The 25,754-nt window shown below is 39.6% G+C and overlaps 1 protein-coding gene across 2 annotated transcripts in view; it reads right to left on the bottom strand.

The window, feature by feature from the left end:
- The window catches only part of RELN (reelin), a 633,193-nt gene that overhangs the window by 43,027 nt on the left and 564,412 nt on the right, over positions 1–25,754 (bottom strand). For both annotated transcript variants that reach the window (XM_006882611.1, XM_006882610.1), the window contains exons 47-53: positions 21,641–21,781; positions 20,318–20,495; positions 18,513–18,706; positions 14,050–14,306; positions 7,870–8,024; positions 4,608–4,822; positions 1,918–2,095 (exon numbers count right to left, since the gene is read on the bottom strand). In XM_006882611.1, coding sequence (XP_006882673.1) covers positions 1,918–2,095; positions 4,608–4,822; positions 7,870–8,024; positions 14,050–14,306; positions 18,513–18,706; positions 20,318–20,495; positions 21,641–21,781 — 1,318 coding nt within the window. The remainder of the gene's footprint in view (positions 1–1,917; positions 2,096–4,607; positions 4,823–7,869; positions 8,025–14,049; positions 14,307–18,512; positions 18,707–20,317; positions 20,496–21,640; positions 21,782–25,754) is intronic.

The raw sequence follows: 25,754 nt of genomic DNA on the forward strand, positions 1-25,754 counted from the left end.
ATAAACATGAGTGTGCCTATATCTGCTTGCCTGTCAGTTATGGTCTCTCTGGGATATATTCCCAGTAGTGGAATTGCTGGGTCAAATGGTATCTCTATTTGCAACTTTTTGACAAAGTGCCATACCGCCTTCCACAGTGGTTTCACCATTTTACACTCCACCAACTGTGAATAAGGGTTCCAGTTTCTCCACAACCTTGCCAGCATTTGTTGCTTGCTGTTCTGTTAAATTTTGCTATTCTGACTGGGGTGAGATGATATCCCATAGTTGTTTTGAAATAGCGATACTTTTAAAAAGACCATTTTCTATGTAAAAGCAAATACTAGAAGTTAACTTTGGAAAGTACTCATGAGAAAGATCTGAATAAGAGCTTATATATCTATACATTTTCTTTCTAACACATTATCTAAATAGTATGTTAGTCTTTGTAAAATACTAATAAAATTTCAGTGTTCCTAAGAATATTCCATGGACTGCCAAAAGAACGAACAGATATATTTGAAAAAGAGTAGCCTGACTACTCCTTGGAGGCGAAGCTTCATCTCTCAGACTTTGGACATGTTGCTAAAAGAGGGTATTTCTTAGAAAGGTGCATCGTGCTTGGAAAGGTGGAGGGTCAGTGAAAGAGAGGAAGACCCCCAACAAGATGGACTGACACAGTGACTGAGGCAATGGGCTCAGGTGTGTAAGAGATTGTGAGGGCGGCACAGGATGGGGCAGGGTTCAAGTCTGTTGTTCACAGGGTCACTGTGAGTTGTACTTGACCGCACCTAACAAAAACAAACAAAACTGGAATTTTCCTTTTTTTTTTTTAGTTTATTCATTGCCTATAGCATGTTTCTCACCTGGCTATCTGATTTGATAATAAATGATCTAAAAGATTTAATTTTTTGATTTATGAAACCTGAAGTTATTGATGTATTACAGAAACAACAATGACACAATAGACTCATAGACGAGATTTCACATACAAAAAACTGTTGGGCAACTGAATTTGATTTTCATATTAAATAATAATGGAATGGGTCAACTTTGCCAGAACATTCTCTCTATCCTCACTTTGCAGTTGTATGTGTTTTAGCAGCTGGAAAATTGGGACATAAAATTTTCTAACCAAAAACTCAAGTGCTATTTCGTGTCATTTTGAAAATTCTGTCTGTTGTTATTACCTGTAACTACCAGGATGGTGGCCTCTTCGAACAATGCATCTATAGAAACAGTGAAGCAAAGACAGTTCGATATGGATTTTCTTTTTAAAAAAAGTTTTATTGTGATTTGACTTTGATATTGACCTCAGATTAAGCCATTAAAATGAAAAAGCAGAGTATTTGTGTTCTAAACGAACTTTATTTTTATGTTAGGATTTGTGTGAATTGCATTAGAACTTAATCCTAATAATCTTGTGTATAGGAAACCTTTTTATGGACTGCTAAGAAAACAAACAGATTCACCCTGGAGAGGGTTAAACCAGGTGACTCCTTGGAAGCAAGGATTTTGAGGTTTTGTCTGACATACTTTGGACATGTTGTAAGGAGAGACAGGTCCTTGGAGAAGGACATCATACTTTGGAGGGTGGAGGGACAGCACAGGAGGGGAAGGCCCTCTATGAGGTGGATTGATTCAGTAACTGGGGTAATCGGGATGGGTGTGTCAGAGACAGTGCGATTGGCACAGGACAGAGCAGGTTTTAGGGCTGTTGTACATAGGGTCACTATGAGTCGCAAGCAACTCGACGGCACATAACAACAACAACAACAACAACAACAACAACGGAAACCTAAACAGCATTTTTCTTATTTTCAGGGAAAAGACTCATTTACTGGGGAACTCTAGGGCATCGGCAGATTAATGGTCTCCTACCTAAATCAATTTGCAAGAAAAGGCATGACTATGAGTTGGTGCTTTCAGATTTCTTACCTTCAGGGAGTGAGTCAGGTAGCAGTTGGGGCCAGAGAATCCCGGGTCGCAGATGCACTGCTCCTTTAAGCAGTCTCCATGGCCCATGCAGTTGTCGAGGCATCCAGGGCCCAGGTAGAAGTTGTCGATTGCCCACTGCACATCTGAGTACTTCTGATAGAATCGGAATCTCACCGGACTAGTCATTCCAAAAAAGAAAGGGAGTAAAAAACAAAAATCAAGTTTATTCAAATCTGTTTTCTACATGTTTATTCAGTATTCAAGAGAAAAAAAGATTTAAGACACTCTTACAGGATGAACCAGGTTAATAAAAAGTGTTGTCTAACTGCCTTTTCATTCTCTTTATTTACCTGCTAGTACTGAAATTTCAAAGGTCAGGTTCATTTCAATTATATGATACCTGAGAAAATTTGTAAAACAAAATGAAAATATAACAGGATCTACTTCAAACTACAAAAGTTTGAAAATATAATTCTGTATTATACGTCAGGTTTCTCACGAACTGGAGTCTAGAGGTTCTAACACACTTTAGATTCATTAACTTCATTTCTGAAATTGTGCCCAAAGCTGATAGGATCCTCCCAAAGGGCTTTGTCGGTAGTTGCACAGCCTTCTGGGAAACAGCAACCTCAAAGTTCCTCAAAGAAAATCAATACTCTTGGGGCAACTTGGCTAATTAGAAAACAATTTTAAAAGGGCTATATTAAAGGACAATTACCCCGAGATTTTAATTTTTACTGCTGTTCTTCTCTGTCTTCCAGGAAGAAAGCAAACCCATAATTTTCTATTTATTAAAATACATACAAGACTTTGGAGGTGTAGAGCTAAAATGTAGGAGGGAAGTTGCTGGGGCTGATACAGAAATTGTTTTATTTGGTTCTATGCAATGGTTACAGGGGTTACAACACAGCAAAAAACCCACTGAGTAGCGCAATGAAGATATGGGTGTTTTCGGCATGTAAGCTATTCTTTCAAAAAGGAGAACAGGAGGGGAGAAGTTAATCTGACTGATGGTTGTGGAAGGGAGCCCTGCTGTCCTCGTAGGTAAGGAGTGGGTTGTCAACTCAACAGCTGGTGGATTTTAGTCACCAATTGCTTTATAGGAGAAAGATGGACTGGGTCCTCCCATGTAATTTACAGTCTCTGGAAACTTACTGAATGTCAGCTCTGAGTTGAGTCTGGCTTCACGGCAATGAGAGAGAGAGAGATGGTTGTGGAAGCTTCCTAGCATCCATTTCTTTCACATGGTTTCATAGTAGATATTACTAGAACCTCACGAGTGAATAGTTTAGGACAAGGCATTCTTGACCTAACTTTGACCAGTAGCATGTAAGGAGTCGCTTGTTCCGACACTTTTTTTTTAAAAATTTTTATTTTTTAATTTATTCTTTTTATGTGTGTACCGTGAAACTGGATCTGACTGGTACAGGAGGCGATTGTTCCTCCTTCTTCAGCAAAGCATCTGGTGGATTTGAACCTTGCACCTCTGGGATTGCAGTGCAGTTTCCTGCCACTAGGCCACCAGAGCTCGCCATTGTTCTGACTCTTATAAAAGAAAACCAATTGTCTTCTCTCCCACTGAACATGTGTGAAAAGCATTTAGTTCTAGCAGTCAGGCAGCCATCTTGCCTTCATGAGGGGAGCATGAGTGTGACAACAGTGCTGTGAACAGTGGGGTAAAGTGTAAGAGTAAGAAAGAACAATGCCCTTAAAGACACTGTTGAACCTGAAAATGTAACCAAGTGTAGAATACATTTATCTTTAGAATTTTCATTTTAGATGTAATAACCTTTGCTTTGCTTTCAACCATTTTGGGTTGAGTTTTCTGTTGTATGAACCTGAAAATATGATTTGTTTTCTAACATTCTGACTGTCTAAACTGTTCACATTCATTCCAGAAATCTGTGAGTGGTCAAGAAGTAAGTGACGTTGATGGGAGTACTGGAAAAAGTATGTACAAATGCCTTACCCAAAGAATCCTACATACTAGCTATGTACCACTTCCTGTTTCACAAGATATTTAGTTGGATTTTTTAATACACTGGGGGATACATCAGACCTTTTCTTTAATATATCTTCTCACCATTTTACAGTAGAAAGGAAATTTTAAGCTTTTGGAATTGTCTCAAGTTAATATAGCATGGCATTTCCAAGGAACAGGTTCAATTGTATATGCTCACCACTATCCCTGGCTAATAAATTTGCTCCTGAAGTATAGAATATAATGCTTTGATAAGATAATAAGGAAATCTACAAACTACTTGTACAAGGTGCATGAAGACGTAGGATTTTTGCAAGTAGTATGATGAGTTAGGACTTGATCTTGGTTCTGTACATTATAGATTTATGTCAGTAATGTGGAAAGCATCATGATATCTGTTTCACATAGCAGACAAAGTGATAAGGTAGGATTTTATTCTTCTGCCTCCAAAGGTTGGTTTGTTTTTCTGCCCATCTGAAGATACTGAGGTATGCAAACTGAAAGAATAATCCTTCTCATTCTAAGATTACAACATGAGGTCCCCTGAAGTCAGTTGGTCACCATGCAGGTTACCAATTAGAGGATCTTTAGAGTTTTATAGGAAGGAGGCCCATTACCCACAATTACACATCATTTCAAGCTTGGCAACAGGGTTCCTAATTTATTTCTGGCTGCCTGAATCCATGTTTTGTTTTGTTTTTTTACTTACTTTCCTACTAAGCTTTCTGGAAGTGGGTAGGTGATCCTTTTCCACGCTTTTGTTGGAAAGAATACAGATGGCTGAGAAACACTCCCAGAGCATTTTGGGTCAGCAGGCAAGCACTGAGGGACCAGATAATTCCAGCTCACACCAAAGTCAGTGGAATACTGCACGTGAATCTGATTCTGGGTAATTTTTTCAGGCACTTTACATCCAACAGAGATCTAATAAATATAGAAAAGCAAGATTGTCAAGGTATTAAAGCATTAAAACAATAACGCTATTATTATATATCTCTCTTCCAAGGACTTGGCAGCAAGAGAGTTGCTGGTCACTTGGTATCCACATCACTATATCCCTTCTGCATTTTCAGGTTCATTATTTGTATGGCTGATGGATAGAGAGAGCCAACATGGTTGCCCAAAGTGACAGATTACAGAAAGTGCCAAATATATTGTTTGGAGAGAAGCTGAGACCTGTACTTCTGCCATGGCTGGCTGATTGCCTTGGAAAGCTGAGGCTCACTCTTACAAATTGCTGTTTGGCAGAACACTTGACCAAGAAGGATGGCTAACAGCTTTACCAATTTTGTTGTTGCATCTTACAATTTATGACTCTCAATAAATCATTCTCAACTATAACTAAAATGCAATGAAGTGATAACAGAAGATAATTTTAATAGTTCTTAGGACCCTTTATTGATGGAGATAGACTTAATGTGACATTTGTTGCTAATACAATGAAATTTAGGCAGACAGGATAAATTGGTTGACATATCATCTTGGCTAAAACATGAAGTTGATGTTGGTATGAATGCTAATCATGTTTATCTTTCCAATGATTTTCTTTCTCAATAAACATCAAAATGTTTTTCTGGAAAAAAAAACCAACAAAAAAAAAAAACCCAAAAAACCCAGACACTTACCTCATTCCCATTATGATTTAACTTAGAGAGCTGACAGTATCATCCTATATTTTTTATCAATATTTTAATATGATCAATATCTAGTTCTGAGTGGAAACATTTACTCATATGAAAGTTTCATTATAAAACAGTTCAGAAAGGAACTTTTATAACTATTAAGTAATAAGTTGTTGAGTTATACTCAAGGTGGATCATGGACCTAGGACTAAAACCAAGGACTATAAAATTCATTACAGAAAAGCTAGGAACAACACTAGAAGTCCTAATCCACAACATAAACAGTCTTCCCAGTATCCTGGAAAAGCTACAACCAGGAGAAGATAACATAGATGAATGGGACCTTCTAAGACTCAAATCCCTATGCACATCCAAAAACTTCTCCAGTAGGGTAAAAAGGGAAGCCACTGACTGGGAAAAAGTATTCGGTAATATCATATCAGATAAGGGACTTATATCCAGAATTTATGAAATACTTGAGCACCACAACAAGATAAAGGTAATTAATCCAATAGAAAAATGGGCACAGGATATGAACAGGCATTTCACCGAAGATGACATTCAGATGGCTAACAAACACATGAAGAAATGCTCAAAATCCCTAGCCCTAAGACAGATGCAAATTAAAACAACTATGAGATATCATTTCACCCCAGTCAAAATAGCAAAATTTAACAGAACAGCAAGCAACAAATGCTGGCGAGGTTGTGGAGAAACTGGAACCCTGATTCACTGTTGGTGGGAGTGTAAAATGGTGCAACCCCTGTGGAAAGCAGTATGGCGCTTTCTCAAAAAGTTGCAAATAGAGATACCATTTGACCCAGCAATTCCACTACTGAGAATATACCCTGAAGAGACCATAGCTGACATCCAAGCAGATATATGCACACCCATGTTTATTGCAGCTTTGTTCACAATAGCAAGGAGTTGGAAACAACCTAAGTGCCCATCAACAAACGAATGGCTAGAGAAGCTGTGGTATATTCGCACAATGGAATACTATGCTGCATTAAAAAACAAGGAACTCATGCAATATTATTCAAAATGGTTGACTCTGGAGAACATTATGCTGAGTGAAATATCCCAGTCACAAAAGGACAAATATTACATGATGCCACTGTTGTAGAATGGGACTGTCCTTGGGGTTGGGGAGAGACTGAGTAAGATGGGTTCAATAATGTATACTGCACTGAAACAGAGGAGGGAGAAAACTGTTTAAAAGAGATATATAACTAGGTATTTCTGTCATCACAGGAGACTAGAGCGAGGGCTACATGGTGGAGGGGACCTGGGGGAGAGTTTGTAAAACAATGAAAGAATCTTTTCTTTTACTTTTCCATAATTTTTGGACTCATGTACTTATAACTTGTTAGTCAAATTTGTGTCTTCTAGGTAGCAACACCCCCATGATACATCTTCAAGGATATGAACATGTACGGCCAAGCACAATCAATAAGAGTGCATCTAAATCCCAAAATCAATCTCCATAATAGTCTATGTGTTTCCTACTGCCAAAGGGGCCCTCTAGAGTAGTGAGAGAAGATCTTCACCCTGAAACCCACAGCATCCCTTTTCAGCAGGAAGTAGCTAAGAGAATACGCCATCCCCTTTTCCTTATGACTCAGGGTGAAGTCTCTCTCAGGGAGGAGTGATAGGGAATGGCAAAGGACACACTGACAAAGAAGATTAATCAGAACTGGCTTTGACAAGCACTGTGGCATTTGGACAAGAACAAACTGGGAGGAGGGTAGAGAGAATATAGTGCAACAATGAATGAATGGAAACCCAAAATCTCTGTAAATGTTTATGAAAATTAATAAAATATAGAAAAAAAAGTTGTTGAGTTATATAATACTGTTATAATATTAAATTTTCTCTTTCAAATGTAAATTAATTGTCCTGCTGTTTATTATGTTTGGGGAGAACAATGTTATAAGTGGTACAGCACTTGTGTGTCAGTTTGCTGTGCTGAGATAACTTGGGGTGGTTGTGATATTGAAAGCTGTGCCACTGGTATGTCAAATGAATGCAGTAAGGGTTACCCATGGTGGAAAGGGTTTGGTGGAGTTCCCAGATTAAGACAGACTAGGAAGCAGGACTGGCATCTACTTTTTAAATAATGGGCCTTTGGAAACCCTATGAACACTAGAGGAATGAGGATAGTTATAGAACAGGGTTCAGATCTTTTGTTCATAGGGTCTCTAGGAGTCATAATTGACAGCAGCTAACAACTATAACAACTTTCAAAGCACATATGAAGTCACTAAAAATTTAGACAGTTTTTGTTCTTTTTACTTGATATATTGTTGATAAATTGCTTTAATATAAAATAGAGTATCATGCTTTCACCTTGAATTGCACAATCCAGCCTTCTGTGGGAGTCAGGTCATGGGTCACTGCATACACTTCTCTGCCATCATGACTACCGCAAATCATGACCCCATCAGGAGAGTCACAGAATCTTTCCACTGTACAATCATCATGAAAGAGCCAATGCTCATTTACTGAAAAGAAAAGAAAAAGAAAAACACAAAATCAACAATGATTACAAATACAAATATTTGGATCAAATTTTCATGTTAGGCAAAATACAGTTATCTTGAGCAGAAACTTCTCTCATGTTACATGCAAACTACAGGTACAGAAACAGCCACAGAGCTTTAGGAATATAGATAGTAGAAGTACTGAGACAGATCCAAAATCTGATGCCCCAGTGGTAGGGAGTTATGCTGCCAACACAAAGGTGGGTGGTTCAAGTCCAGCTATTCCATGGGAGAAAAATGAGAAATCTCCTCCCATGCAACTTACAGCCTCTGAAAAGCCACTGAAGTGTCGGCTCTGTGTTGGTTCTGATTCAATGGCACATTACAACCACCACACCTGATACTTGTAGATCTACACTTGGGGAAGAAGTGTTTGTATCCCATGGATTTTAAATAAAAATCAGAAGGAAATGTTTATTTAACTTTTTCACAGATTTTAAAAAGTAGAATCTGAAGAACAAAAACAACAAAAATGGCTTCACTGAGATACAATTCACATCTTACAGCTCACACAGTTCACTCACTTAAAAAACAACAGCCAGACCCATAAGATGACCCCTACCCCCAGGGAGGCTCACTCACTAGAACAATCAACTCCACAAGGTCAAAAGAGCAGAATCTGCTGAAAGATAAAACGCAGAATGCAGGAATATGTAGAATAAATAGAAGGAGCACTGGAAATGAAAATCACTGGGAGAACTTGGAGGAGCACAATCCGTGGGTGCTGCAACTACTGTCACAAAACAAAAAATGCTTCTGAACAGCTTGAATGGGCAAACCAATCTACCTTGTAGACTCTTACTCAAATTACAACAACAAAAATTAAAAATTTATAACTCAATGGATTTTAGTATATCCAGCATCATCCAACCTTCACCATGGTTTAATTGTCATTATCACAAAATATTCCTTGTAAAGAAATGAGAACCCTTCATATGATGCTGGGGAGAATGTGAAATAGTAAAATTAATTTGGAATATAAATTTACAATTCTCAAAGGTTGAAGAGAGTCACCATTTGACCCAGAAGTTCTACTCCTAGTCAATGGTGACAGCAGTATTATTCCTGTGAATCCCAAAGTGGAAGCAGTGATTGTTGTTAGGTCCCACGGAGTCGAGTACGACCCATAGTGACCTTATGAACAACAGATCTGAATGCTTCCTGACACAGTAAAGCCCACTGTGGCAATCCTGTTAGCAGTTATGTCCCATTCACCTCTACAACCACTGAGATGTTGTTTCTACAGATTTGCTAGTTCTGGGTATTTCACAGAAGTGGGGGATTATATACTATATGATTTCTGCTTTGTGATATTTTTTTAAAATTTTGTCATAATGTTTTCAAGGTAAATTATTATTGTATAAAAATTTTATTGCTACGGCTCTTCTACACTCACGAAGTTTGGTGGTGGCGTAGGTTTAAGTGTTGGGCTTTTAATGGAAAGGTTGACAGTTACTCAAAGGGACAAATACCAAGTTCTCTCCTCCCATTAAGATTTCCATTGTAAGAAACTTGATAGAGGCCCCCTATGAGTTCAAGTCAACTCCCCCATGGAGCTTGGTATATCCCATTTTATCCACTCATCATTAATGGGTATTTGGGTTGTTTTCACTTTGCAGCTAATATGAATAATGTTCCTTTCAACATTGATCTATAAGTTTCATACCTCTTGAGTACATGCTAGAACTTCCGAGCTATATCCTTAACAACTCACTGCTGATGAGTGGGTTCTCACTCTTAGTGACTGTTCACTGGGGGTCAGATGCTGTAAATCTCAATGGGAGGACACTGCTTACCTTTTTCCTGGGGAACTACTGCTGAAAAGGAATTCCAGAGATGGGTCAGGAATGCAACTGTCTATTGGCTTATGCCACTTAGTGGCCACTGTTAGGACATACTCTAACTCTGAAATGTGGGGTCAAGATTGGTGGACGACTTATCAACAATCTGCGTTATGCAGATGACACAACCCTGCTTGCTGAAACTGAAAAGGACCTGAAGCGCCTACTGCAGAGGGTCAAGGACTGCAGCCTACAATATGGATTGAGGCTCAATGTCAAGAAGACAAAGATTCTCACCACTGGACCAATTGGCAGCATCAGGATGGATGGTGAAGAGACTGGGATTGTACACAGCTTTAGTTTGCTTGGCTCCACAGTCAACAGTCTTGGCACCAGCAGCCAGGAAATTAAAAGGCACATTGCCATGGGAAGTCTGCTGTTAGGAACCTCTCCAAAGTACTGAAGAGCAATGGTGTCTCTCTGGAGACTAAGGTGCGTCTGATACAGGCCATGGTCTTCGCAACCACTTGTTATGCATCAGAGAGTTGGACAATGACCAAGGAGGATAGAAGGAGAATTGATGCCTTTGAGCTGTGATGCTGGAGAAGAGTATTGAGAATACCATGGACTGCTGGGAAAACAAACAGATTTGTCCTGCAAAGGGTTAAACCGGGTGGCTCCTTGGAGGCAAGGATTCTGAGGCTCCGTCTAACATACTTTGAACATGTTGTGAGGAGAGACCGGGCCTTGGAGAAGGACATCATGCTTGGGAGGGTGGAGGGACAGCGTAGGAGGGGAAGGCTCTCTATGAGGTGGGTTGATTCAGTGACTGGGATAATTGGGATGGGAGTGTAAGAGACAGTGCGATTGGCACAGGACAGATCGGAGTTTAGGGTTGTTGTACATAGGGTCGCTGTGAGTCGCAAGCAACTCGATGGCACATAACAACAACAACAACAACATCTTAGAAACAAGGGTTATCTCTAGGACAATACAATCATAAACTTATCTTGGTAATGTTCCTAATATTTGATTATTTAGATATAGATATTTAAATATCATGCATAGATTTTTTTTTTTTTGGTGATGCATAGATTTTTATTGTAATAAATTTTGGATACTTGTTTAAGTTAGGACAATAGTTCTACTTTGAGGAAATGGATTTAGTCATTAAAAATTATTACTGAAATAATAGATTTGGAAGTGTCAAAGGAAAACACAGACAAAAAACAAGGCTGAGAGAGTCCATGGCTGGCACAGACAGCACCAGCTAACAAAGTGTTCACTTGCTAACTGAAAGGATGTCTTGAAAGAAGGTCTGGTAACCAACTTCTGAAAAATTGGTCACTAAAAACCCTTGAAAGCACTAATGGGGTTGGCATGAGTTGGAATCGACTTAAGGGGAACTATATTTGGCTTTTAAGTAATGCTGAATTTATTAGTACTAAAATCAGTCCTATGTGTTGAACTGAGGTTCTCCCATCTCTCCTCCCTTTCTTTCTTCTTTCTTCTTACTCTGTGTTTCATCTCTCTCTTTTCTGAAAGATGTACTTTGAACATGATTTCATTCTAGAAAGTTTAGAAATGAACCCATAATTTGAACCTAACTCATGATACACTTGGATTTCCCAGGTCAGCTTCTGTGTGAATGTGTTCTGGGTGCTGGAGATGAACAGGTCCTTCTGGAGGAACTTAGCATCACTGTGGCACAGAGTTAAGATGGCCTTGGAGCATTCAGAGAAGGCACTGAACACTGGAATACCAACCCAGCCTTCACCCACGTTGTATCTTCTTGCTTTTGTTTAAGTATGGCATATGCCTGTCGAACAAGCAGCTTATCTCTAGGATTCAAATGGCGGTCACAATGCCATTATCAGTCAGCTTTCACGCTGAGGGATTTAGAGCTGCATTTAATCCTACATCACAGATACAGGACTCAAAAAGAAATTTGAATTTTAACATGATTACCTTGATTCAGTTAATTCTGGGGTACACATTTCATTTTAAGATAGACCACTATAGCCCTGATGAAAGGAGCCTTACATTAACCTACTAATTAATCAATTTCTTATGAATATCATAATATCATTTTTGTTGGCAAATGTTACAGTTTTTTTAAAAACTGATCTTGTCTGGTAGCCAGAAACCAGAAGACTGTTTCTCTGATTATATATTATCAAATAGGCCTAAATTAAAATCAGTATCTGAACTATTTGGAAATAAATCAGTATTTGCTTTATTGATACAAAATTAGTTCTTAAATGATTTTTAGATTATAAATCTACAGCTATAAACCATTACACTGGGAAAAAGAAATTAATAATTTAGCAGTTATGAATCAAATTTATTTAAACTAATATCAATAATCGTAAGCAAATAGGATATTTAATGGTAGTGAGGGACTGTTTTTCCTTTTTCTATTTAGAAGTGTATTATTTAGTAAGCATTTGTAGTTATACTATTGGGTCAACAAATATACTTAGAAATAAATTAAGGAAAGTTAATAAGCCTAAGTATCCAACAATGTTGGTACTTTTGTTAAAACTATATTTATACAACGACATAAAAAGAGACTTTAAGGAAATAACACCATAATATTGACAGTGGTTATGTTCTGGATTGTGAGATCCTGAATGATTTTTATTTTTATCCTTATGACCTTCAATAATTCTCTATTTTATACTTTGAACAAGAACAGCTAACATGATTAATTATTATGACTTAATTATGAAAGTATTAAAAGATATTATAAACTTACAATAGAAAAATTAGTAAAAATGAAAAATTAGTAATTATGAAACTATTATAACTTACAAGTACTCTCAAAATTTCAAGTTTCATCTAACATACGCTTCACTTCCTTGGAAATTCTTTTTCTGACTATTACTTTGGTGGCCTAGTCCACAGGGAGTTGCCCTGGTAACCCAAAGTCCACACCTCTTCGGCAGTTCAAAACCACCTGCAGTCCCCAGGGCAAATGATGAATAATCTCCTCCTGTGCTATTTACAACCTCAGAAAACCAATGAGGGTCAGCTATGAGGAGGCTCTGACTTGATCTTCGAGTGTTATGAAACAGACCCAGACGGTCTTTTCTAAGAAAGATACTGATTTGGATGTGACGCATAGTCCCATTCTTCAACGACCCTGTAGTGGCATAATATTGTATCTATTTTCACAATTTCCGTAACGCTTTTACTCGTTATTGTTGTTGTTCAGTGCCATCAAGTTGACTATGACCCATAGCGACCATGTTGATCACTTTTTTTAAAAAAAAAGCTGTTTTCAATTAGTATATGAATTTGTTAAGCTACATCTTTGATTTTATGAAATAAAATATATCTTGAGGTTAAGCCTAATTAAACATTATTTTATTATTATTATTTTATTTCATAAAATCAAAGATGTAGCTTAACAAATTCATATGCTAGTCTAAGAGAGCCTTTTTTTAAAAAAAAAAAGAAAGTGATCAACACTGTGTCATGAAATAAAAAGAGAGTAAGATACTAAAAAGGAGAGTTGCATAAAAAGGTACTTCCTGGTTAGACAGCTTCACTGAACTATACCTGCTGAGAATGAGAGGGTGACAGGTAGACCTGGTACCTGAAATGCCATCATGAATGTGTCTAACATGCAGCGAAACATCTTTGGATATTATAACCAATGACCAGGAAATGGTAACTTTCTACTCAAAGTCAAAAACAGAAAACAAAGAAATACTTTTCTATTAAGAAAAAAAAAAATTCAACAAACCACCCACCAAAACTGTCCTGTTAACAAAATTAGGGAATGTTATTTATGAAGAGAGACATGCTGGCACCATAAATGAAATGACTTAATTAGTAAAAAGTAAAAGAAAACATTAATCAAGAAGATTGAGGGGAAAAGTTGAGATGGTTCCAACATACGTGACCGCATGTACATGATGGCTGAAGCGTTTTTATCAGTTATTTTGAGTAACAGATTGCCAGGTATTTCCCCTGAGGCACCCTTGGATGGACATGAACAGCTGATCTCATTCATTGTTTGCACTACCCAGAGGTTTGAGCAGGACATGAATATCAAACCTCCCCCCCCCCCCGTTTTTTTTTTGCTGTTCACATGCTGTATTTGAGTATCTGAAAAGCATCCATCTCTTATGAACAGAGCCAATCTCCAGTGACTGCATTTTCACTGGTTTTCTGTGTGGCTCCGGTGAGACACGTACCTGCAGTTCTGTCCTCCATGAACATGTCGAAAGCGATCCTCCCAACGGGGCCGGCGTCGGCTGGGGAGCGCTCGTGCTGGGGCACCGGGGCACTGCTGAAGGTGTCCAGCATGACAGTCCTCTGGTCAGCGGAGCCCGAGATGAGCACGTTGTCGATGGCCCAGTCGTTCTGGTCCAAGCCTTCATGTCGTGGCTGCCACCAGCGGAAGCGAGTAGCGATTTCTTTAGCATCGGGAGGCAGAAGGATATTCACGAATCTGTATGAAAAAACGAGCAAGGTGGAGGTAAGGCTTTTGCCAAGTGCCTCACTTGAGTAAGAAAATGTTCAAGCAGAAGTAAAATACAGTATGTAGCATGGGAAGAACATTAGCTACGAGGTATTTTTTTTCCAAAACCTAATAAACGTGCTTGATGTCACAAAATCTCATTCACTAGATAGGGGAAATAGGATGGGAACAAATTCAGATGTTACTAAACAACTTACTCTAACTGTTCTGGGAGAGGCCTTAAGGGCACTACACAATGCTATTTTTTTTATACCCCAAGGGAGCACTGGTGGGCAGGAAACAGTGTGTGAATGCTGCTAACCCAGTCTGTCCGTCTCCATGATTTGAATCCACCAGTGACTTGCTGGGAGAAGGCGGGCCCTCTCCCAGTCACTGGTTTTGACAGCCTCTGGGGTCGGATAGAAGGTTTCTGGGAGGCAGAGCTTACTGGTGGGTAATGAGTCTGAGGATCCCCGTTGGATGTGTAGCACTAGCTTTTCCCATCTCCTAGAGTGGCAGCCACTTCCTAAACACGCCTCTGGAAACTCTATGTACTTGGAGAAATAAATAATAGTTCTAGAAAGGCTTCAGGTCTTGTGTTCATAGGGTCGCTATGAGCTCCTACTGTGCTATTTACTGCCTCTGAAAACCTGCTGGCAGGTCACCTGTGGGTCGGTTCCAACTCGATGGTATTCAACACCAATAGGAGTAGTTTCATCTGCTGTCTTTCCCTGCTACTTCAGTTTTTCACTCTTTCCGCCTCAGCGTTAGAACACAGGGGGGTCTCCGTGGAACACTGGGCCTACAGAAGCTAAAGGCAACAAAGATCCTCCTCCAGAGAAAACAGAACAGAGAGCTTTCTCCTGAATTTCTACTTCTAGCCTCTCACAAGGTAACAGGATAACTTTCTCTTTGTTAAAGCTGTCTTGTTAGAAAAGCTCTAGATAACAAAGACACCATCACTGTTTGGCAAACTGTCTTTTCCAGTTTGATTTTCTCATGCTTCTCAGTTTTAAAGCTCGTCTGCCTCCCTTTTTTTGTATGCTCACCTTGTGATATCTTCCTATGATTTAAATCCGTGGAGCTGACATGCCCAACTCACATTTTAAAATGCATTAAGGAGGATAAGAAATCTCTCAGATCCTGGAGGGACATACATTCACGTGACTTCACTCAGAGTAATGCTCTTTATCTCCATTTCCCCCCATGTGCTAAATTATCCTCTTTCCTTTGACAAAACTGTGACCACATTTTAAAAGCCTTTAGAGGAGCAATTTATCTGAGGTTTTCTGAAAGTCAAAATAAATGATGGCTACTGTTTCTTCCGTGGTTAATTTATCTTTTTCTTTGGAGAACTAAAGTAGATCAGACAGCTATGCTTTTATCCTACGGTAACCACGCTGGTCTTCCCTGGACCATGCTGTTTAAGTGTTGAGGAATTTATACCTGAATAGCTTCATAATTTCTACATAAAGACCAAGACCACAGACTGCTTGGCTTCTCCACAATTTAGTGATAACACACTGCTGCACTCTTCCACTTTGTATCAGTTAGTTCATACCCAGATTCCTTTGTTGGTGTCTGACTTGATTGCAAATGCAGGATTTTGTTGTGGCAGAGATTGCAGGTTTTCCCTCAATGGTTATTCTTCCTTCCTTCTGAATAAAAGAAGCCCGTGGTTTGGGGAGCACCCCTGGCTTAGTGATAAGGAGTTGTGCTATTAGTAGAAAGGCACACAGTTTGAATCTACCAGCTGCTCCTCAGGAGGAAGATGGGCAGTCGTGAGATTTACTGTCTCTGAAAACCCATTGGAGGGTCAGCTATAGGTTGGAACCAACTAGATGGTATATGATGACATGACATATGGTTTTAGAGAAACTAAATGCAAAAATGGGAGCTCTGGTGCCCTAATGGGTATGGAGTTGCACTGACAACCCAAAGGCAAGTAGTATGAATCCATCAGCTGCTCCATGGGAGAATGATGGGCAGTCTCCTCCCATGTGATTTACAGCCTCTGAATACTCAGTGGAAGGTCAGCTATGAGTTGGTCCTGACTGGATGGCACTGAGCTGTGTTGTGTTTGAGAGATCAAAGAACTAGATTCTGACTTGTTGGCAATGACGGGGAGGGGGGAGGGGAAGGAAGAGAGAGAGAGAGAGAGAGAATATGTATATCTGACAGTAAGCTTCAGCACAAAAGAGACTGTGAGGCTGCCACAGGAGCTGGTGACATTCCATTCTGTCATACATGGAGGTGGGGCATGAGTTAGACTGGACACAACAGCACCAGCAACAATAGTTAACCAGAACAAAGAGCCTCCCTTGCATCTAGATGTAGCATAGAACTAACTGTGAAAGGAAGAATGTGGACCCTTCTTGCCCCATCCTCCATCCTCAGGCTAGAATGTGGACGGGCTAGGCTGGGTCCCTTTGGATGATGTGGTGGAAGCCATGTGTTGAATGTGGCAGAACAAGATAGAGGAACCCTGAGCTCTCTCTGGTGCTTGTGGAGCTACTGTAGCCACTGTAGGCTACAGCATTAGATCTTTTTCTGGATCTAATTTACGTAAGAACTTTTAACTATTTTAGGTTTTCTGTCATTCAAAGCTGAATCAACTTTTAAGTAAGATTCTGAATGTAAATGAACATTTTCAATATTCTTCAAGGTGGTGTTGTTATGTGCCGTTGAGTTGTCTGTGACTCATAGCGACCCTAAATACAACAGCCCTTAACCCTGCTCTGTCCTGTGCCAATCTTACTGTCTCTGACGCACCCTTCCCCATTACCCCAGTCACCAAATTAGTCCACCTCATAGAGGGTCTTCCTTTCCTGCAATGTCCCTCCACCCTCCCAAGCATGATGTCCTTCTCCAACGACTGGTTCCTCCTTGCAACATGTCCAAAGTACCTCAGACGATGCTTCAGAATACTTACCTCCAAGGAAAAGCCTGGGTTAACCCTCTCCAGAACGAACCTGTTCCTTTTCTTAGCAGTCCAGGATATATTCAATATTCTTCTCCAAAACTACAGCTCAAAGACATCAATTCTCCTTCTATCCTCCCTAGTCAATGTCCAGCTCTCTGATGCATAGCAAGTGATTGCAAAGACCATGGCCTGTATCAGGCAGACCTTAGTCTCCAGAGTGGCACCATTGTTCTTCAGTACTTTGGAGAGGTCCCTAACAGCCGACTTTCCCATCACAATACATCTTCAAATTTCCTGACTGCTGGTGCCAAGAGTGTTGATTGTGGAGCCAAGCAGACTCTTCACCATTGATCCTGATGCTGCAATTGGCCCAGTGGTGAGAATCTTTGTTTTTCTTGATATTGAGTCTCCATCCATATTGAAATCTGCAGCCCTAGACCTTATACAGCAAGCACTTCAGGTCATCCTCAGTTTCAGCAAGCAGGGCTGTATTTTTTCTAGTTTTTTAGTTTGTATCTGGCTTGCCACATTCAAAGAGATTACCCACTTCTTGCTTAGACTGTGTTTTCTCTCCCTTTCTTTTACCCTCCTGTCTCCTCCTCTTTTTTTTTTCTCCTCTTCCTACTTCTCCTGCTTCTTTTTTAGAGAAATTTATATGTTTCTTCTTCAATAGCTTCTTCAACTTTTCCAGCTGGTCGCATGGATTGTTTTTTGGCCTCAAAGAACCTTGAAAAACTCATGTTGTTGTTAGGTGCTGTTGACACTTTTGACTATTCAAGGTTTCTTATTAAGGGTTTTAAAGTAGATTTTATATTTCTGAAGATTATTTACATTTAATTGTGTTTAATTTTCTAGTCCAAAAGTCTCTGAAATTGGTGAAAACACACACACACACACACACACACACACACACACACACACACACACATATACTGTCCTCCTGTTTCTAGTTTTTCCAAAATGCTGAAATAAGTGAACTTTTATCATTGACTTATACTGGTTTTTCCTCTGGATCTATTCACCACCACCAGCACACGGGAAGTATATTATTCTGGGACAGTTTATTGTGGAATTAAAAAACCCCCCTATAACCTAAATTGCCCTTAAAAAAAAATGAAAACCATGTACTAAATTCAGTTCTCAAGCCTTGTCCTCAAGACAGTCCTAGAGGTATCCTGACAGTGAATGAGTCTAAAGGTGGTTCTTCTGTGGGTGACTGCTACCAAATATCTTTCTGAACATACTGGTTATTAGAGATAAAATGGAATACAAACCCAGGTTTACTGTACTGGTCATAGAAAATCTCCATTAGCAGGTTCCAGGTAATGCCTCCATTGACAGAATATTCTAAGAGAACACCTTGGTTACGGTTGTTTGGTGTAATCAGGCATCCGTACATGAAGTAAAACTGGATAAACTCAGCATTGGTGAGGTTTAGGTCCACAGTGACTAGTAATCGACTGCAACCCTAAGGAAAAGAATTTTTTTTTAATGGTAAGAAATTTTTATGACAGATTGTAGGTTTTCCCTGGCCTCTGTACTTTTTCTTTGATAATGCAAGCCACAAAGTTCTGAAGTACTGATTTTCTTATCTCTCTCATCATATTGTCACTTGGGGAACTCTGGTGGTTTAGTAGTAAGGAACTTCGCTGCCTATCCAAAGGTACCCAAGTCGAATCCACCAGTTGCCCTGTGGGACAAGGATGAGCAATCTACTTCCTTATGATGATTTACTGCCTCTGAAAACCCACTGAAAGGTCAACTATGAGTTGGTTCCAACTCGATGATACACACAATAACAACAATATATTGTCATAGAATAATGTCTAGTACAGGTCAGAACCTCACCAAATACTTGCTGAACGATAAAATTTCTGTTTTAAAGACTTGCTTATTGCATAGAGCAGTACATTCGAAGGAGATTTTATCTTACCTTTTTAAAAACAAAATGAGATGTGAAATTACAGTAACTTTTATGCCTTTGTTAAACCATTTCCAGTTACTCTTGTGCATTTATTATATTTTTAAAAGGCACCAACCAGCTATTAATGGAATAACAAGCTAAAATAACTATTTTAGTATGAACTTTATAAATGCTTATAAAAATTCAATATATCTTAATTATAATTTGAGATGATAATTACAGATTTTCATGCCTTCTATATTAACTCATTAAATGCAGATATGAAGACATTTCCTAGTTGAGCATACAAAGAAAACCCGGCCATAAGATTTTAAAAAGCAATTAGAGTTCCAAGCAAGGTAGGAAAAAAATTCTAAACACTGCTTTCTTAGTCAGTAGTAATGATTATAAAAATCCTACAGGTTCTTTTATTACTGTTGGGATAAAATATTCACTTTAACTAATAGACTTAATTGGTACAAAGGCAAGTTCCATGATAGGATACGGGAAGGAATGAAAGAGCTGACAACAAATTAATTATTGGTCCTTTTTAGTAATTTGCCTGTGAAGGGCATCTAATCTTGTTATTGGAGAAATTGTATGGTTCAACAAAGTAAGATTTGGAAGCAAAAGTATAACAATTATAAAATTTCTCAAGGAACATTTCCAGCTTAACTATCATTCACAAAATAACCTGCTATAAACACAAATGTTCAGAATTATGGACAATTATTCTGTCTTTAACAATTTACGAAAGGAATAACTGCTGTGAATTCAGGGATCATTAGTAGTATTTTTAAGGGTTTTGACTCTTTAGATCTCAAATCTTCTACACTATCAAGAATTTTCAATTAAGAGAGACATCTACACTCTGTGCAAGTGTTCTCTCCCAAGACAGAAAGTCATTTAAGCCCTTTTTTTAAAAAAAACTGCATACTCCAGTATGCCTAGTTCTGACACTACCCTGATAATTAAGCTATTTCAAATGACATGTATTAGGGAGACAAGAACTCAGTCGTGCTCTGATTTATACAAAGCGGTAAATCCAGACAAGACTGTGTTTTCAGAGTGACTAGCTCTTTATCTTGAGTTGCAAATTAAACTTCAAAAGAGACCCATTGACTTGGTGGGGACACTAAAAGCAGAGAGGACTGAATTATCACCGCCAACACTGACCCCACTGAAATGGAGAGCCATTCCCGAGGCCACGGCACCACACACAGTGCTCAGTTTCCCTCCATTCACGGTCAGCCAGTTCTGGTTGGATGGCGCACGGTTGAAGTTGTCTTTGAGTTGTGTTGGGAGGGAGGTCTCTGGCTCATCACAATACAGACCTCCCCACTTCTCATCACAGCTGCACCCAGAAAAAGAGAAGAGTCAACATCAAAGCAAGCTGCGGGTAAATGTAATCTCAACACCAACTCGTTTCCTAGTCCAGGATGATGAAAGGCTACCTATCGTCACAAAGCTTGCCAGAAGTCACCCATGCTGCTTAACAGTGCCTCTGGTCAGAAATAAGCTGTGCATTAGTGACCTCCTTCAGGCTTTCCAAATGCTGGGAAAGCAGTGTCTTCTGAGAATTTATTAAAGATTTACATGGAGGTGTTGAAAGACTGACAAACAGACATAGTGGCCAAACTGGACTGGGAGGGCCTTATAATTGAGGAAATTAGTCTTTTTTAAGAGGCTTTGGGCTAATTAGGAACCCAAGAAGCTATGCACCTAAGACAGAAGGTCCATGGGATGGTATCGGCCTTCTCTGGCCAAAGGATTAGCTTCCGTGATCAGTAAAAGGGGAGACAAGTAGATTCGAGGGGCCAGGCATCAGTCCGCATATTAGCAATACTCATTCATTAAAAAAGACACTTTCCAGGTGTACAGGGCTTAGTGGAAAAGGACTACACATTTTCTAGCAACTTCTTTATTCCTATTACCCCATCAAACAGCAAATATTTGAAAATAAAGCACAAAGATCTGTAATATATTTCTCTGTCTCTTTCTCGCAAAGATGCAAAGGCTTTCTAAGAGTTATACACTATGCCTTTCCATCAAATATACCTGGTTAACTGCCCAGACATTTATGTACTTTTTTTAATGCAAACTAATACTAGAATACCAACTGAACCAAGAACAATGACTATCATTACATATATTCAGATCTAAGTGAGAAAGAACACATAGGCTGAATGATTTTTTTTGTCCCAAAATACTGAACTCTTGAACTTCTTCTAATGTCTTTTTCCATGGCTCAAGTGTCGCAGAACTAACACAGAAAGAAATAAAATAGAGTCAATTAGAATTCAGCCTTCACCCGACAGGAGAGCAATTGTTCAGTTTCTCATCTCTAAGCAAGAATGAAGACGCAATATCCATCAGCGCCGCAGTCGGCTCAGTATTACATGTCAGGAGAGATATATAACGTAAGGTAGCTTGGGAATGATTCAAAAGTCAGTTTCTGAAAAAAGCGCTTGGCTGGAAGGAAGAAAACAAGCCACTTACATGCAGTTTCCTTGGCTGCACCGCCCATGGCCACTGCACATATCTATGCAGCCGTCCCCAATATAGACATTATCTAGTGCCCACGTCTGCTGCTTGTCAAAAGGAGCTGGTTGATGCCAACGGAAACGAGTGGCTTGAGACCTTTGAAAAAGAAGAGAATTCTAATGAAGGAAGTAATAGGAAAGAGAATGTGTTTTGTATGCTCGAGCCAGTACACAGAGGAACATAACACTCACAAATACATGTCCATTCTATCAATTCTCACTCATCTTCTAGAAAGACCAAATTTCATCATTGCAATTTATTCTGTGTATATTTGGAGAACCAAACCCAAAGTAGCTGTAGGGGCTTGATAACATATGTTGTTGTTATATTCTGTCAATTTGCTTGCGACCTATGTACCATAGCCCTGAAACGTGCTCTATCCTGTGCCAAGCTCACTGTCTCTGGCACATCTACCCTCATTACCCCAGTCACTGAATCAATCCATCTCACCGAGGGTCTCCCTGTATTTCTCTGTCCCTCCACCCTTCCAAGCATGATGTCCTTCTCAAAGGATTGGTCCAAAATATGTCAGATGAAAAATAAACAAACATATCTATCTCTATCTCTCTCTCTCGATAACATTTTGTTGTTGTTGTTGTCCGGAAGTCTACCTGAGCCTTGTAAAACCAGATGAAATAGAAACTAGACCTAACACCAAAAACACAGGTCTCAGGGAAGAGTGAATGTGAATTGTGTAGAGGAATCATTGCAGTGACCCCAGGGCGCTGCGCACCTACATGTGCATGTGAGGAGTTGTCTGTCCTGAGCACACGCACCCTTTCTGCATGTCCACTTGAGAAGCAGCATATGGCTGGAATTTAGCCTCATGTGTCTCCTTAACCCAGATGTGCCTGTGAGGTGCACACACCAGTCCACCTCACACACATTCCTGCAGAATTCTCTCAAGGAAAGCCTTAAGAGATAGCAGTGAGTGCAAGGGGATGAGTGAAGCCCCAGGTCACTGGACAGAGAAAACACACAGAGTAATATATGAGACCAGATTGATTTTACATTAATTGGAAAGCAATGGAAGTAAAACAGACTTACATGATAACAGAAGCATGAATATGTTTGTCTATCTATGTACCTAACTGGGGAATGATCTTGTTCAGAAAGACAAACAGGTTTCCAGAGGCACTAGATGGCAGTAAAACCCAAACTATGCCTTGAGGCTTGAGTTGACATAATAGTTGTAAAGGAAATGTTTAACTAAAGATAGTTTTATCTTTGTTGATTAATATACATTTTGCCACTAAGAAATCTATTATCATTTGAATAAGGAATACTTATACTACTACTGTACCTGCCCTATAGGGCAGATTAGAACCACACCACAAGGGTTTTGAGGCTGTAATCTCTAGAGAAGAAGACTGATATATTTATCTCCCATAGAACAGCCAGTGGATTAAAACGGCTGGCTTCTATTAGCACTTCAATGCTTAATACATTGCACCACCAGGACCACTATATCTAAGGGAGGAGGGAGACCAAACAGTTAAGATTTCATTATTTTAAATTTGAAACATCTACAGTAGGAAATAAGGGAGCTCTGGTGGCTTGTTGTTATGTGCCGTTGAGTTGCCTGTGACTCATAGTGACCCTACGTACAATAGCTCTGAAGCCTGCCCTGTCATGAGCCAGTCTCACTGACTCTGACACACCTACTCCCATTGCTCCAGTTAATGTATCAGTCCATCTCATCTGGGGTCTTCCATTTCTGCACTGTCCTTCCACCCTTTCAAGCATGATGTCCTTCTCAAAGGATTGGTCCCTCCTGGCCACATGCCCAAAGTTTGTGAGACAGAGTTTCAAAATCCTAGGCACAATGGAATGGATTGAGAAATTATGGTACATTCACACAATGGACAACTATGCAGCATGCAGGAGCAATGATTTTGTAAATTACTACCTAACATGGGAGGGACTGGAGAGCATTATGCTAAGTAAACTAACTCAGTCTCATAAAGATAAATACTGTGTAAGACTATTACCATAGAACAAGTATAAGGACCCAAGGAGGGGAGTGGGGGCTTAATCATAGGATCACACAATTTGATGGATAGAGGGAGGAGTGGGTAAAGGAGAGGGGAAAGATCCAGCATGAAAAACAACGTATACGAACTTTATGAACTTTGTAAGTAAAACAGTATACAATTAAGAAAAATTAAAAAAAAAAATCCTCCAAGGAGAAGATTGGTTTCTCCTTCTCCAAGGCAGACCTGTTTGTTTTCTTGACAGTCCATGGTATGTTCAAGACTTCTCCAGCACCACAATTTGAAGGTACTACATTCTTCTTCTGCCATCCTTAGTCATTGTTCAGCTCTCTGAAACATAGCATCTAACTGCTAAGACCATGGCCTGGATGAGGTGCACCTTAGTCTCTAGACTGACATCGCTGCTTTACAGTACTCTGGAGAGGTCGCTGACAGCAGATTTTCCCAGTGCAATTCATCTTAATTTCCTGACTGATGGTGTCAAGAGTGTTGACTGAGGAGCCAAGCAAGCTGTAATTGTTAACAATCTCAATCTCTTCTCCATCTATCATGGTGCTGACAACTGGCCCAGTGATGAGAATCTTTGTTTTCTTGATGTTGAGCTTTAATCTGGTGGTTTAGTGGAAAGGAATTGAGAGCTGCACATGCAGAGGTATGTATGTGGCTCAAATCCACCAGCTCCATGGGAGAAAGACGGGCAATCTCCTCCTGTGTGCTTGACTCTCTATGAAAACCAGCTGGAGGGTCAGCTATAGATTGGTTCTGACTCAGTGGCACATAACGGCAACAGTTGCTGAGTAAGATACTCATTGGCTTAATATTAACTGAAAGCACACAGAAGCTAGTTTCCCACAAGTCTGCTTTCTCTCTGGCTTCCATGTGTCCTTCTACCCTGATCTCTCTTACGACTTCTTATTTTAACTTGAACCCACACTGTCTCCAGGGCCCGTGAGACTCTGCCTCTCCTTGTTGTCTCAAAAGCACACCCTCTTGTTCCCACCTTCTTAAAGGGTTTTCCTTCTCTGGTTGGTTAACCTCTATGTCCTTGATGTCTCTCACAGCTGAAATGTGAAGTCTTTATATAAAAATTTTCTTCCTAACATCTTTATAAATGGTATTCCCCCCCATATTATTCTTTTACCAACAAACTGTTCTTTGCCTTTTATAGCATTTATAATTCTGCTCATACACTATGTGTATTCTTATAAAATGTCTGTCTCTTTTTTGGAATAGAAAGGTACAAGGGAATAGGCTTAATCTCTTCTGTTCAGCACTGTACACAAGTCCACAGCACCTACCTAGCATTTGAAAAGACAGTGATGCATCAATATGGAAAGACCACAGGACTGCCCAGGAAGTGCAAATAGTGTCAGTGAGCTTAGCTGCTAAGTGAAGGGCTGAGAATTGCTGTCCACCTACAGGGATCTTAGGAGCAAGGCTAGAGTTCCACTTCTGAAGAATCACCTACTGAAACCATGGAGAATATAGTTCTACCTGACACACACGGGGTGGGCACAGTGGGACTCAGCTCTGCAGCAACTGTTTACTAATTCTCTAGTCCAGGAGCCACCATACACACAGCTGGCAATGTGAAGATGTCCCTGCTTGTTGGTTAATTTTGAATGCCTTCATTTATTAAGAGCTATGCCTGTCTATGGACAACGTCTTAGAAATAGCATAATGGGAAACCGCATTTCCATAGGACATACCTTTCATGGGTTCTGATAATTAATTAACATATCTATATTAATTCTTTCTTTTACATGATAAACTGTTAAGTAGCATTGGATCACAGGTAGTAAGTAATACATTTCTCTCTTTTCCTAATGTATGCTTCCTCAAAGCCATCATTGTCCTGTAAAAGTGTCTGTTCAAGTGTAAGGGAGCTTTGATGATACAGTCTGTAGGGAGCTGCACTGTTAACCCAAAAGCCAGGCCCCTCCGGCAGTTCAAATCCACCTGTGCCTCCTCAGGAGAAAGACAGGCAATCTCCTTCCATGCAAGTTAAAGCCTCCAGAATCCAATAGAGAGTCAGAGTTAGTTCAGACTCCACAGCAATGTTGTTGTTAGGTGCC

The sequence above is a fragment of the Elephantulus edwardii genome, unplaced genomic scaffold, assembly GCF_000299155.1.
Source record: "Elephantulus edwardii isolate Elephantulus edwardi_28Jun2011 unplaced genomic scaffold, EleEdw1.0 scaffold00022, whole genome shotgun sequence".
Taxonomy (NCBI): Eukaryota; Metazoa; Chordata; class Mammalia; order Macroscelidea; family Macroscelididae; genus Elephantulus; species Elephantulus edwardii.